Source organism: Natrix helvetica, assembly GCF_964273705.1.
Source record: "Natrix helvetica genome assembly, chromosome: 1".
Classification (NCBI taxonomy): domain Eukaryota; kingdom Metazoa; phylum Chordata; class Lepidosauria; order Squamata; family Natricidae; genus Natrix; species Natrix helvetica.
The window spans coordinates 21,391,797-21,404,988 of NC_138548.1; the positions used below are offsets into that span (position 1 = coordinate 21,391,797).

The following is a 13,192-nucleotide window of genomic DNA, read 5'->3' on the forward strand; positions in this document are numbered from 1 at the left end:
TTATCCCTCTTATCCCAAGAAAACGTTGAACGAATAAACTACAATGTCTCACTAACAATCTCCCGGTGGCAGTTAGAGACTGCTGTGAGTGCACCCTCTCTTCCAGTCACTGAGTGTTGCCTTCTGCCATTTTGGCTTGAGTTGAAGGGAGACATCTGATGCCCCATAGGGATCTGCTTGGGTAATGTCTAATTAATTAATGTCTAACCGTACTTTGCAAAGCATCATTTGTATATCATGCAGAACCTTACGTTCATGACTGAACCACTCTTCTCAACATTCACTAGACTTCTTTTTCGTGTATAGGTGTTTAATGGTCAATGATAGACCTGTGGAGAGAGTGGTAGCTAAGGGGGTCAAATTGTGAAAAGAGCCAGGTTCTGGCAGCTAGGTACTGTGGATTCTTTTACACAAGTGGAAAATGAGGGCAAAGGGAAGGTGAGATCACCTAAAATTCTTCGAAACCCCACAGCCAAGCTTTCTACAAGAATGCTAAATCCATGTCTCAAAATAATTTGGATGACAAGACGAGTGGCACAGAAGTGGTCATGGAAGAAATCTTAACCTAACACCCCTGGGTTATGTTGGGACATGTTTATGATTTTCCAGAAGACACTCCACTCTCGTTCAGAAATAGTGTGAGTAGCAGGTCACTGGCATAGATAGCTTTCACATAGGTAATGTTGCTTGGGCAGTATGGAAGTTAGCTAAAGCCTCTGTCTCAAGTAGTTATTCACAGTTACCCAAGCTAGCCCTTACAAGCTATAAAGATGGTGGCTAGTGGTTGGTTTTCTCCCGTACGTGATACCAGGTGAGAGGAAAAACCCAGCGTAGGGATTTTACCAGTTGCTATTTTTAAATTGCCCCAGATTAAACTTTAATGACAGTACAGTGGTACCTTGGTACACAACTGCTTTGAAAGTCATCAAATTTGGTACTCAATGAATTTTGATGTGAAAATTTTGTCCTGGTTACTCATCATTTATTTGGCACTCAACACACAACCTAGAACTTGTTGCTGTCGGCTACCTTGTGACTCACTACATTATTCCTTATGGGGAAATTTTGTTCGGTATTCATCATTTTTGGTACTCATCCCGCCTCCCGGAACCAATTAACGATGAATACCAAGTACTGGTACCACTGAACCACTTCCCTCCAGCATCATTCTTGATACTGATGAAAGCTCAGCGGTTGGGGCAGAACAACTGAAGGGATCTAGGGTAAAATGCACTCCAAAGGCTATAAAATAAGAAGCCAATGCTCCTTAAGAAATGTGATTCTAAAAATGCAGCCTTTTTGTTGCCATGATCCCTGACCATTATATCTTTCGTGTTCCCTGGGAAAACATTATTTAAAGGAGTTTCATTGCAATTAATCTCCAACTAAAACATAGAGCCAGCTTATGTTCTTGCTGAGGGATGAGAAAGGATGTACCCCAGGAAACCCTGACTTGAGCATATAGACTTTGAATTACTTGCTGTGGCCTTTTTGCTCTAAAACTATTTTACATAAGGGGAGATTAGTTTAAAAGAGGCCCATGAAGATGTGTCTTTGGAGGTGCATTGCTGTGAATGAGACTGAACACTGACAGTGTTTTTGGTTTATTTTTGACTAGAGAAAATTCACATTTCCACTCCTAATAAGTATGAGTACCAGTATGTGCAGAAACCTGCCCACATGATGCGCTTTGATGTTGCCATCAAGGCCCACAATAATGCCCACATCGCTTTGTCCTCTGCCCCCCATGACATGGCGGAGATGACTGAAATTGTCATTGGTGGGTACCAGAACTCCAAAACTTGGATCTCTACTAGCAAGATGGGTGAGCCGGTGGTCAGCACAGAGACAATAGGCATCCTTTCGTGGGACGAATTTCGAAGTTTTTGGATCAGCTGGGCCCATGGAGTCATCCAGGTGGGTTTTTTCTTCTTCTTCTCCTCATTATCTCTTTATTAATTGGGAAATGCTTTCGGTAGACCTCCTTAAGCAGCTCATTATAATATGCATCTCCTGCCTGGCTTTTGGTGTGTTATTTTTCTCTGTGCAGGTGGGCCACGGCTCCTTCACTCTCAATGAGTCCATCATTGTGACTTGGTCCACCTCCAAGCAGCCGGAGGTGAAGTATATCGGCTTCTCCACAGGTTGGGGTTCTGCAGGCGAATTCAAAATCTGGAGGAAAGAGGAGACGGCTGAGAATCACAACGAAGCATTCACACTGGGCGTTCCTCACAATGTGATTCCAGGCTCAGAGAGAGCTACTGCCTCTATTATTGGTATGAACACTGGGAACAATTAAAGTCAGCTCTGTTGTATGACAGACTCATGGCAGGAGTTCATACTGTGTCGGCATAACAGGAAGCTATCTGTATTGGAGCAAAGAAGGAATTATTCAATGCCTCAAGTGGCAACTCTCAAGCCGAGCACAAAAATTAAATTCTCGTCTACTTATTTCCCTAGAACTAGATTCCGAGATGCATTTTTTTCTGGATTAGGTCACTTCATTTTTAGTTTTCTTTAATAACAATCGCGGCATTTTGGAAATTGTGGCTCATTCCACAATACATTCCAGTGCAGAAGATTGTTTGCAACTATGCACCCTAACTAGGTGAGGAGGCATCAGCCGGAACAGCTGATACATAATATGCTGTCTTGGAACACAGAGGCTCCATTTAGCTAGAATGACTAATGTATGTAAATATATCTAATCTTTTTATCAAAATAATCTAAGATTACACTGACCAGGGAAGAGAATCTTCCCTTCAGGGCCCTTCTTTGTTTCTGGGAAATGTAATGTGGCAAGCACTATTTGGTTACATGCCGTAGGATACTTTTGGCATAAGTTAATTCAGTTTTAGTCTAGAATGTTTCCCACTTGTGGACTCTGCTCTGTTTTCCGCTCACTCCCACCTGGGAGAATCAGAACAGACCTTAGCAGACAGGTTTTTCTGGCTGATACTATGCTTTTCTTTTGGTACCAGGAGACGTGATGGGGCCAACTCTGAACAACCTGGATAACCTCCTTCAGTTGCCCTTTGGTTGCGGAGAGCAGAATATGATTCATTTTGCTCCCAACATCTTTGTCCTCAAGTATCTCCAGAAGACCAAACAACTTAGCCCCGAGGTAGAGAGCGAAGCCACCGATTACCTGGTGCAAGGTACTGACCCTTGAAAGGCTACAGGGATATTTTCTAAGAGGAGATTCAGGAAGCAATTGCTTCTGGCCCCAACATGCAAAAAGTTTCACTTCGGTAAATAAAGTTTGATCTATACGTTCAGTTTCTATGTACTGTTTTATGGGTTCTTTCCAGGATACCAGCGCCAACTGACCTACAAGAGGCAAGATGGCTCCTACAGTGCCTTTGGGGAAAGGGATTCCTCAGGGAGCATGTGGTATGTTGCAAATTATTGGGTAGGAAGATAACATTATATTTGTCCCACGGTGTTCAGAGTAGTTGCACGTGTGATATTGGTCCCACCCTGCAGTTGATGCTGGCATGGAGTTCTGCAGCTAAATCAAAACATTTCTGGCTTAGTTGAAGTATAGAAGAAAATACTGAGATAACAGTTCTATGAGCCATGGGGGGGGCAGTGGTTAGAATGCAGTGCTGACTGCAGTTTAGCAGTTCGATTCTCACCAGGCTCAAGGTTGACTCAGCCTTCCATCCTTCCGAGGTGGGTAAAATGAGGACCCAGATTGTTGGGAGCAATGGGTTGACTATGTCAACCACTTAGGGCTGAAAAGCACTGTGAAGCGGTATATAAGTGCTATTGCTATTGCACTGACACAAGGACCAGATATTGGGTGGTTTCTCATTGGCAGGAAAGCTTGCCTCTTAGCTCTGTTGCTCCTTTTCCATTCACGTCATGGCCCTGCATTTCATTGTGCTTCTTTGGAATTGAGCAGTTCTCTACTCTACCACATTCACCATGGGTTGTGGGTTTTTAAGTGCAAAAACAAATGCCGTAAAACAGGGACAAAGTTGATAGGGGAAGACCAGCCTGAAAGGCCCATTTTATAACTTTCTCATTAATAAGCTGGAAGAATGCTTGTCAACTCCCACAGAAAAACAGCAGTGAGGAGGATACTTAGGGGGCAGAATGAAAAGGTTCCTCGGGGTTGGGAGTGTGAAGTCAGTGGCTGGGTGGATACAACCTCACACAGTAGTAAGTAGCCAAGTATGGTGGCAATCATTCTCAGGCACTTTATGACCTTTGTATTTCCAGGCTAACAGCCTTTGTTCTGAAATCTTTTGCTCAATCCCGGGAATTCATTTTCATTGACCCCAAAGAGCTTTTAGCTGCCAAGGATTGGATCATCCAGCATCAGAAGGAAGATGGCTCATTTCCAGCCATGGGCAGGATACTCAATAAGGACATCCAGGTACCAAAAGGGGTGGGTGGGTCTTTTCTTGCAAATGTTTGATTGACGAAACTAAGTAACATCATCAGTGGTAGTAAGGAATGGGGTTTACTCTCTCAGCTTATATTCTAAAGGTTTGCCCTGTGCTGGTTTTAGAGGTTCTTTGGTTGGGCTGTTTACTGTTGGCTTGTTTGGCAGCTCCTTGATAGGAGTGTTGTCTCCTTAATGATTGGTCTGATGTTAATCTTGGAGTTAATCTATGCTCATCTGGGTGCTGATTGCTGGTGGGGAGGAATTTTGAACTTTTTGTTCTCTTTTTTGGCTGGTTTATTGTTTCTTTTGCATAGTATTTACATAATATTTATATCTATGTGCCTATTGATGGTTAATTTGTCAGAGTGCCAGACTTCTAGAAATTCCCTAGTGTTTTTGGACTTGGCTCGGTCTAGGATGATCACAGTTTCCCATTTGAAACTATGGTTAAGTCTGTTCATATCTTGTGAAATTAAACAATTTTCATCATGTCTTCTAACTGCTAGTTGGTATTCATGGATGCATTCTGCCAGTTTTCTGTCTGTTTATCCTACGTAACCATTACACTGAATGGTGTAGATGATTCCAGTTTTTTCTTCTGGGGTCACTGGGTCTTTTGCTTTTTGTAGGATCACAATATTTACAAAAAGCAAAAGGACTACTAGAAGACACAGAAACATACATCCCAGTAAACGCTAACACAATACAAAAACTAGACAACTGAATCAAGAGACTTCTCAGTGACCTCACTAAGAAAGGCCAAAATACCAAAGAGGAAGAGTGGTGGATGAGAAGTAACAGACCCATCCTCCCACACTTCTACGGTTTTAAAATGTTTACTAGTTTCACCTGTTTGGTTGAAAAAGCCACATGTTTCCTGCTATTGCTATATCAATCACACTTGCTATCTTGACTAGGGATAAGTTTCATCTATTTTTCTAATTCTCAGCAATAGTGTGTTTCGGGATGAAAGTTATAAGATTTCTCTTCAGTCTTTGATCCATAAATTAAATATTTTTCCCAACTAGGGAATTGATACTTATACATTCTCTAGAAATATGGTCATCCATAAAAAAATTCCCATTCAGAGAGGCAAAGAGATGCTGTTCCAATAATTTCGTCATGCATTTTCTGTTCAGAATCTCTTGTGAAATGTTGAAAATGTGAAAAGAGGCGATTGGATTCAAGTGCAGATCTTTTATTCATAAAAGTTTCTTAGCCTAATCCTTTTATTTCTTTTTATTCCAGGGTGGAATTCATGGGAAGATTTCTGTAACAGCATATGTAGTAGCAGCTTTGCTGGAAACGGGGGTGACTTCTGAGGTAAAAGATAAATGTGTCCAAGACATTCCACATTTTGCCCAGTATTTATGAATGACAGCTGATCAGAGTCTAAAAACCAAAGAGCCAATAACCAACCAATTTCCCTCCTTAAGGCTTAAAGGATGGGATCTGGAACACACCCACTCAAGTTGACCTGAGTACATAGGTTAGAAACATGGAGACAGGTGGACTATGGAATATTTGCTCTCTGCCAACCAGGTAAAATAGCAGGTTTATTTCAAAACAGGAGGAAGCCAGAAAGTCCTAGGCTGCATTAACACAGGGATAGAATCAAGATCACATGAAATATTAAAACCACTTTATAATGCCTTGGCAAGACCACACTTGGAATATTGCATCCAGTTTTGGTCACCATGGTATTAAAAAGTGTTGAGATTCTAGAAAGAGTGCAGAGAAGAGCAACAAAGATTATTAGGGGACTGGAGGATAAAACAATTGAGTATGTCTAATTGAATAAAAAGAAGGGCTCGGAGTAACATGATAAGCAGTGTTCCAATACCTCAGAGGCTGCCACAGAGGGGGTCAACCTGTACTCCAAAGCACCTGAGGGTAGGACAAGAAGCAATGAATGGAAACTAATCAAGGAAAAAAACAACCTAGAACTAAGGAGAAATTTCCTGACAGAACAATTAATCAGTGGAATTAATTGCCTCCAAAAGTTTTTAAGAAGAGATTGGACAGCCATTTGTCTGGAGTGTTATTGGGTTGAATGGGGGATTGGACTCGAAGACCTCCAAGGTCCCTTTCCAACTCTGTTGTTATTCAGAAGAAGCCGAGAGCCTCACCACATACAGAGTTTTTGCTCTATGCTTGCACAAACACAAATGTTATTTTCCTGCTTGGCTGTGCTGGGATGCAAATAGAATTGCTGTAAGAAAAGTTTTGCAGTATGCTTGGAAGTGCAGCTTCCAAGGAACTGAGAGGAACTATCGCTTCACTGGAAGGAACTCCCTTATAGGAGATAAGGCCACTGAAACGACACACTCTATTTTCTGCTTGTCTTTTAAGTTTAGCATCGGTGTGGCTTGATAGCTCTCTTTTGCAGCAATCACTCAAGCTGTTTAAAAATCAAAGAACAGAGAACATGAAGTAATGACATGGATTGGGTGGTAGATTTGGTGTGATTCTGCACTCTCTTCTTACTCATCTGGAGGGAGCATGGATGGATGCTGTGCTTGCTGTTGTTCGGATGAGTTTGGCAATAGTTAAAGGGCAGTTTAGACCATCTATCAGGTTAGGCAGGGAATGAAAACTGCAGCAGAGCAGAAGTGCCCTGAGCTTAATACATTCCCAGAATTGATCAAAGCCTTAGAGGATGAATTTACTGGGCAAAATTAACAAACTCTTTTTGCTGTCTTTGGGATGTTTCTAGGTCCCCCTCTGTGAGGAATACCCTTCTTTCATATCTCCATACAGGCTTTTGAATCTCCCACCTGAGTTGTTGGGGGTGGGTGGGATAGGGATGCCTGTTTTTTGGCTAACATAGCAATTCCATTGGGTCTGAGAAAAGAAGACACACATTTCCTACAGATCATTCAAAGCTTTGATTAATGTGGCTGTTATAGCAAGTTGAACCTGCAGCCATGACTCTCCTTCTTCCTTCTTCCTTAGGAAGAAAAAGAAGCTATTACCAAAGCACAGCACTTCTTAGAATCCAACCTGTACTCAGTAGAAGACCCTTACACCATTGTCTTGACTACCTATGCTCTCACACTCCTGCACAGCCCTTCCGCATCGGCAGCTCTCCGGAAGATGAATGGCATAGCCATTACACAAGGTAAAGATGCAACAGCGGTAACCTCTGTGTTAGAGTACTTCCACTTTGGGCACATTGTTGATGCATTTGGATTGGCATAGAGCCATGTGATTCCTTACCATTTGCATCCTTGGGAGGTTGAGCCTGTTGCTATCCAGCTTAATTGTCACTCAGGCAGAAAGAAACTCCTGGAGAAATATCTTACCTGGTTGATAGGAGTTAAAAGGAGCTGAAGGGAATGAGATGCTTTCCCATTAGTGGGAATTCCTAGCTCAGGGGAAAGACATGAAGTAAAACCAGTGGGATCCTGTCTGTGTGTCAGTGTGATAATTGTCCAAAAGCAAAATGCAAAGTTTGGTGTGGAGAGAGAAGAGGGCCTATGGAAGATAAAAAGTCCTTGGAAAATTCTAAGTGGTGCATCTAAAGCAGTGTTTCTCAAATTTGGCAACTCTAAGGCATGTGGACTTCAACTCCCAGAATTCCCCAGCCAGCTCAGCTGGCTGGGGAATTCTGGGAGTTGAAGTCCACATGCCTTAGGGTTGCCAAATTTGAGAAACACTGACCTAAAGGGAGAAGCGATTGGGTAGTGGGTTGGAATATTGCCCAGTTTTGTGCTTCTCTCCTTCTTCTGTCTGGGTTATGCAACCCTGGGTGGAGTGTATCCTGCCTGTGTATTTCCTGGTGCAAATGCTCACACACGCAACATGAAAGGTGAGCAGGCAGACACATACATATGCGTACACAAAAGTGAGACTCAACATAATTACCTCTTTACATAGAAGAAAATGAAAATGCTTCCTATGGCCACTATTGGTAAAATGGTTAGAAAACAATGCTTTTCATGTTTTACTGATCTGGTGTTCTCTTCCTCTCCCTCTCTCTTCCTCCCCTTCCTCCTCTTCCTCTCTCCTCCCCTCTTTCAGATGGCTTCACACACTGGAATATAATGGGAACTCTTGCTTCTGGTGAAGACACATTCATGGGATTCAGCGATGGCCTCTCCCAATCAGGTAATGTATTATTTGTTTTTATTTTATTGTAAAATTTATTGGCCATCGATCTTACCACAGGATAACCTTAACTTTGGCACTGCGGCCAGGAGTGAGAGGGGAAAACGGTAGTCCATCTAGAGCACTGGTGTCAAACTTGATCACATCAGGTGATGCATTGTGACGTATCACAACGCTTTTTGCCTTTGCGGAGCTGGGGTGACGCATCCGGCCTGACAGGCTTGATCTAGAGAATTATAGCAATCCTGAGGAAGGGTGGGGTTGTTGTTGTTTTTTTTTTTTACAATATGCTTATCCATTGGCTGACCTTGTTACCATGTCTCTGCCAGTCATGAATATTCTGACAAAGGTTCGTTCTCCAAGCTTATGGGTTGGTTTTCAAATGTTTCGTTATCAGGCTAGGTAATGTCTCCAGCAGAGTTTAGGGCAATGATGGCGAACCTTTTTGACACCGAGTGGCAAACCAGAATGCATGTGGGTGCACCGGAGCACTGGAAATCCAAAGACCGACTGGCCAGCGTACGCATGCCTGTTTTTTTTGGCTGTTTTGGGCCATTGCTCAGGATGTTTTCAGGCAGTTTTTCAGGCTGTTTTTTAAACCATTTTCAGACCGTTTTTCCAGGCTGTTTTTGGCTGTTTGGGGGCCATTTTCAGACCATTTTTGGGGCAGTTTTGGGGCATTTTTGAGCCATTTTCAGGTGAGTTTTCAGGCCATTTTTGGGCCATTTTTCTGGACCGTTTTTAGGCCATTTTAAGGGCCATTTTCCGGCACTCTGGCACCCGTGAAGACTAGCTGACTGGCACGTAAGTGCGTGCCGGAAACCAGAAGAGCAGCTGGAAGTGGCGCATGTGCCCACAGAGAGCGTGCCATAGGTTCACCATGGTTCACATCATAGTTTCGGGCAGTGGTTCTCGACCTTCCCAATGCCACGGCCCTTTAATACAGTTTCTCATGTTGTGATGACCCCCAACCATAAAATTGGTGTCTCTGTTCCTAAGACCATCAAAAATATGTGTTTTCCGAAGGTCTTAGGCGACCCCTGTGAAAGGGTCGTTTGACCCCCCAAAGGGGTCCCAACCCGCAGGTTGAGAACCGCTGGTTTAGGGGATCTCAGCATTCTTCTGTTTATAAGGGCTTCAGGTGTGAGTGTGACAAGTGAGGGTCTTGTGATCAGGGTCTTGTGATCAGGTCGGTGTCATTGGGAGGTGAACTGTTGGTGGGGAGGAGGAGTGTTGAGTGTTTTGGTTGAGGGTTGGTGCTGTCTCTGGTTGGAAGTTTTTTTCTCCCTACCATAACTGACCTCAAAGATGGTGACTGGGCTATTCTTTGAGAAGAGGGGAGCCCACCTGTATTACTCCTGTGCTGCTGGATTGAAAAGCCGTATGGGAAACCTGAGAGGAGACTGAGGCTGAGGCAAAAGAAGAGGATCTGCAAGGGGAGCTGTTTCCCCTGGCAGAAGTAGGGAATGCTGACAGCACTTTCTGCTACTGAGCGGTGAAATGCCCCATTCTGCTCTCTCTCTCTTTCAGTCGTATCTGCTGAAGTTGAAATGACAGCCTATGCCCTGCTGACGTATACTGTGCTGGGAGATGTTGCATCTGCACTGCCTGTGGTCAAGTGGCTCTCTCAGCAGAGGAATGCGCTGGGTGGTTTCTCATCCACCCAGGTGAGTCTTCAGTGGGGCAGGTAGTTCTGCCTCTAACCAGAAAATGCTTTAGCGAGCCAAGAAGAAATGAGACATTCCAGGGTTCATTACCTACCTGACTTTCATTTCCTTAGAGACTAGGGAAGACTTCTTGGCATTTTTTGGTTATTTGTGTTTTTTTACGTAGGGATTAGAAAATGCACTGCCTCCCCATCATCTCTCCAGAAATATTGCTAGCAACCCAGAATCCTTATTTATTTTGCTTGAATCCTAAAATTCTCAAGAGTCCTAATTACATTAACCCTTTCTTTTCAAAATAGTAAGTCTCCACTACTGATCCATATGAACAACACTGGGTTGTGGGTTTAGACTCATGCAATTGTTTTATTGTTTTAATTGAAATTCTGTTCTGCTGTACCTACAAAAAGATCAAGCATAAATTTTGCATTGTATCTGATGAGCAGCCCTTTTGTGTACAACTACTTGCTCTGTTTTTCCTGTTTGAGAAGGACCATAAGTTAGTATCTCTTTTATAGATGCGGCCAGGTTTCTATAGAAGAGCTTCGCTGTATTACATCTTTTGTAGCTTGTACAGTGAAGAGTATTGTGATACTTAAGGACTAACAAATATTGGTCTAGAAAGCCATGGTAATATCCCATGTGTGTGCAGTCTTCATCCTTGGCATCTACCCAGACTTCCATTTCAACATGAATTATTATTTTTTTACATGTAGAAAACTGGCTTGATGGAGAATCTAGCGTTGCTTTTGCCATTATTTTTATTTGCAGAAATGCTTCTGGGCCCAGCATGAGTCTGACAGGAAACAGAAAATAAATATCCTAGACATCTGCAGTCAATACTTTGTTTGGAAAGTGTCTTTACTTGCCCAGAAATAAACAAAACCAAACATACACTGGGATGGTCAAGAACATGGCCTAATATGGCGCAATTCCCACCAGTTTGTCTTTGGATAAATGACTTGCAATCATCTGTCTTCAGAGCAATTATGCCTGCTTTCAAATTGCCAAATATGCCTATTAGCTGAAAGATATTGCCTACACTGGCATAAACCAGTGGGGAACTTTTGGTCTTCATGATGGCTAACACATTCAGTGGGGTAACTCAGTTTGTGATACTTTTGAAAAAGAAGGCCAAAGCCAGGCTCCTCAGGAACGTTGTTCAATTTCTGAGCAAAACAATGGCTAGGGAATTCTGGGAGTTGAAATCCACACATCTTAAATTTGCCAAGTTTGAAAGCATAAGATAAATACCTGCTTCTGTGTAGCAGATGGGAGGATGGAGTGGTAAAGAGAGTAGAGTGCAAAGGAGCTGCATGTGACATTAATTTGGGATTTTTAGCTTTTTTTTTTGTCTCTCTCCCATTTTTCTGAATGACAGGATACTTGTGTGGCCCTCCAAGCTCTGGCTGAATATGCCATCCTGTCTTACATTGGTGGTGTCAACCTCACCATTTCACTGGCCTCTACCAACCTGGACTACCAAGAGACCTTTGAGTTAAACAAAGCCAACAAAAAGCTCCTTCAGACTGCTGTGGTAAAAAGACCTCACCCTTTTTGTTTCATTCCTGGAATCCTGTACCTATGCTTGTTTACATTCAAATTAAACCCTATTTTCTCTACAGATCCCCTCCATTCCCACAGGGTTATTTGTGAGTGCCAAGGGGGAAGGCTGCTGCCTCCTGCAGGTGAGAAGCCTTAGATGTTAGTCCCATTCCTAAGCAACAAGCCTGTTTTCACCCTGCTGTTCATTTTCTTTCTTTCTTTCTTTCTTTCTTTCTTTCTTTCTTTCTTTCTTTCTTTCTTTCTTTCTTTCTTTCTTTCTTCCTTTCTTCTTTTTTCTTTCTTTTTCTTCCTTCCTTCCTCTTTCTTTTTTACTTTCTTCTCTCAATCTTTCTTTCTCTTCCTTCCTTTTTTCTTTTCCTTTCTTTTTTTCCTCCCTCCCTCCCTTCCCTCCCTCCCTCCCTCCCTCCCTCCCTCCCTCTTTCTTTCTTTCTTTCTTTCTTTCTTTCTTTCTTTCTTTCTTTCTTCATATTCCTTAACCACTCATCTCCCTATTATACACAGGGTGGTGTATCATCAATAAAATTATGCATTAAAATCAGAATAATTTAGGATTATTATTTTTCAATTATAAAAACATTGTAAATATTTAACAAAATAATAAAGTATTTATACTTCTTGACTGCCTGTTTCTCATGGGAAGATGCAGATGCAGTGCTTTCTCCTTATATTGGCCAGATTGATGTCTCCTACAATATCCCGGATCCTGTGGCTAAGCCAGCTTTCCAGCTCCTGGTGAACCTGCAAGAGCCCAAGCTGAAGAGGCACCGCCGAGCCCCACGCCTACCTAAGCTTGTCTCTGCAGAGGAAAATCGTTCAGGGCCCCCCCGTCGGGACCGGGTTCTGGGCGATGATGATGATCCTGCCTCTGATCAGGACCATCAGGAGTACAAAGTGATGGTGGAGGTGTGCATGAGGTGAGACTCACCAAGTCAGTAGTCCTGTGTGTAGCCTCCACTGGTGGCCCCAAACTTCAGCTTCATAAGGGAGAAGAACAGTTGTTACACTCTGCTTTTGAGACCAAAGAAGTCAAATGAAAAGACAGACCTACTTTCATGCTCATCTAGTTGTGTCTATAGTTCAAATTGTCTTAGAGTTTAAAACCCGAATTGATCAGAAAATAGGATACTATTGTCCTGATTTGTATCTGTTCCTAGCACAGTCTTTAAAGAGAATAACTTCTCTTTGTAGATCATGCTTTACTTGGCTTTTAAATTCAGCCATTTTCTGGATCTGCACAACACATAAAACCATAAACCAATTAGATGGGTTGGGCTTGGACAGTATATCAGGCCAGAACTCAACCAACCAACTTAAGGGTAAACCAACAAACTAAGCATGTATCATGAATACAGTTACTAGATCTGCCCTGCTTCACAATATGGTCTGAATTGGTTGGCTTTGAAGGGGGAATCCAGAAAAGCTTTAGCAAAGGAAGGAAGAGGGAAGGTAAGTTACT

The 13,192-nt window shown here is 42.7% G+C and overlaps 1 protein-coding gene across 2 annotated transcripts in view; it reads left to right on the top strand.

The window, feature by feature from the left end:
* CPAMD8 (C3 and PZP like alpha-2-macroglobulin domain containing 8) overlaps positions 1-13,192 on the top strand; it is a 63,872-nt gene that overhangs the window by 40,673 nt on the left and 10,007 nt on the right. For both annotated transcript variants that reach the window (XM_081950910.1, XM_081950911.1), the window contains exons 24-35: positions 1,619-1,917; positions 2,051-2,276; positions 2,982-3,158; positions 3,312-3,393; positions 4,228-4,384; positions 5,645-5,719; positions 7,352-7,517; positions 8,420-8,506; positions 10,037-10,173; positions 11,552-11,707; positions 11,796-11,858; positions 12,412-12,650. In XM_081950910.1, the coding sequence (XP_081807036.1) occupies positions 1,619-1,917; positions 2,051-2,276; positions 2,982-3,158; positions 3,312-3,393; positions 4,228-4,384; positions 5,645-5,719; positions 7,352-7,517; positions 8,420-8,506; positions 10,037-10,173; positions 11,552-11,707; positions 11,796-11,858; positions 12,412-12,650 (1,864 nt within the window). The remainder of the gene's footprint in view (positions 1-1,618; positions 1,918-2,050; positions 2,277-2,981; positions 3,159-3,311; positions 3,394-4,227; positions 4,385-5,644; positions 5,720-7,351; positions 7,518-8,419; positions 8,507-10,036; positions 10,174-11,551; positions 11,708-11,795; positions 11,859-12,411; positions 12,651-13,192) is intronic.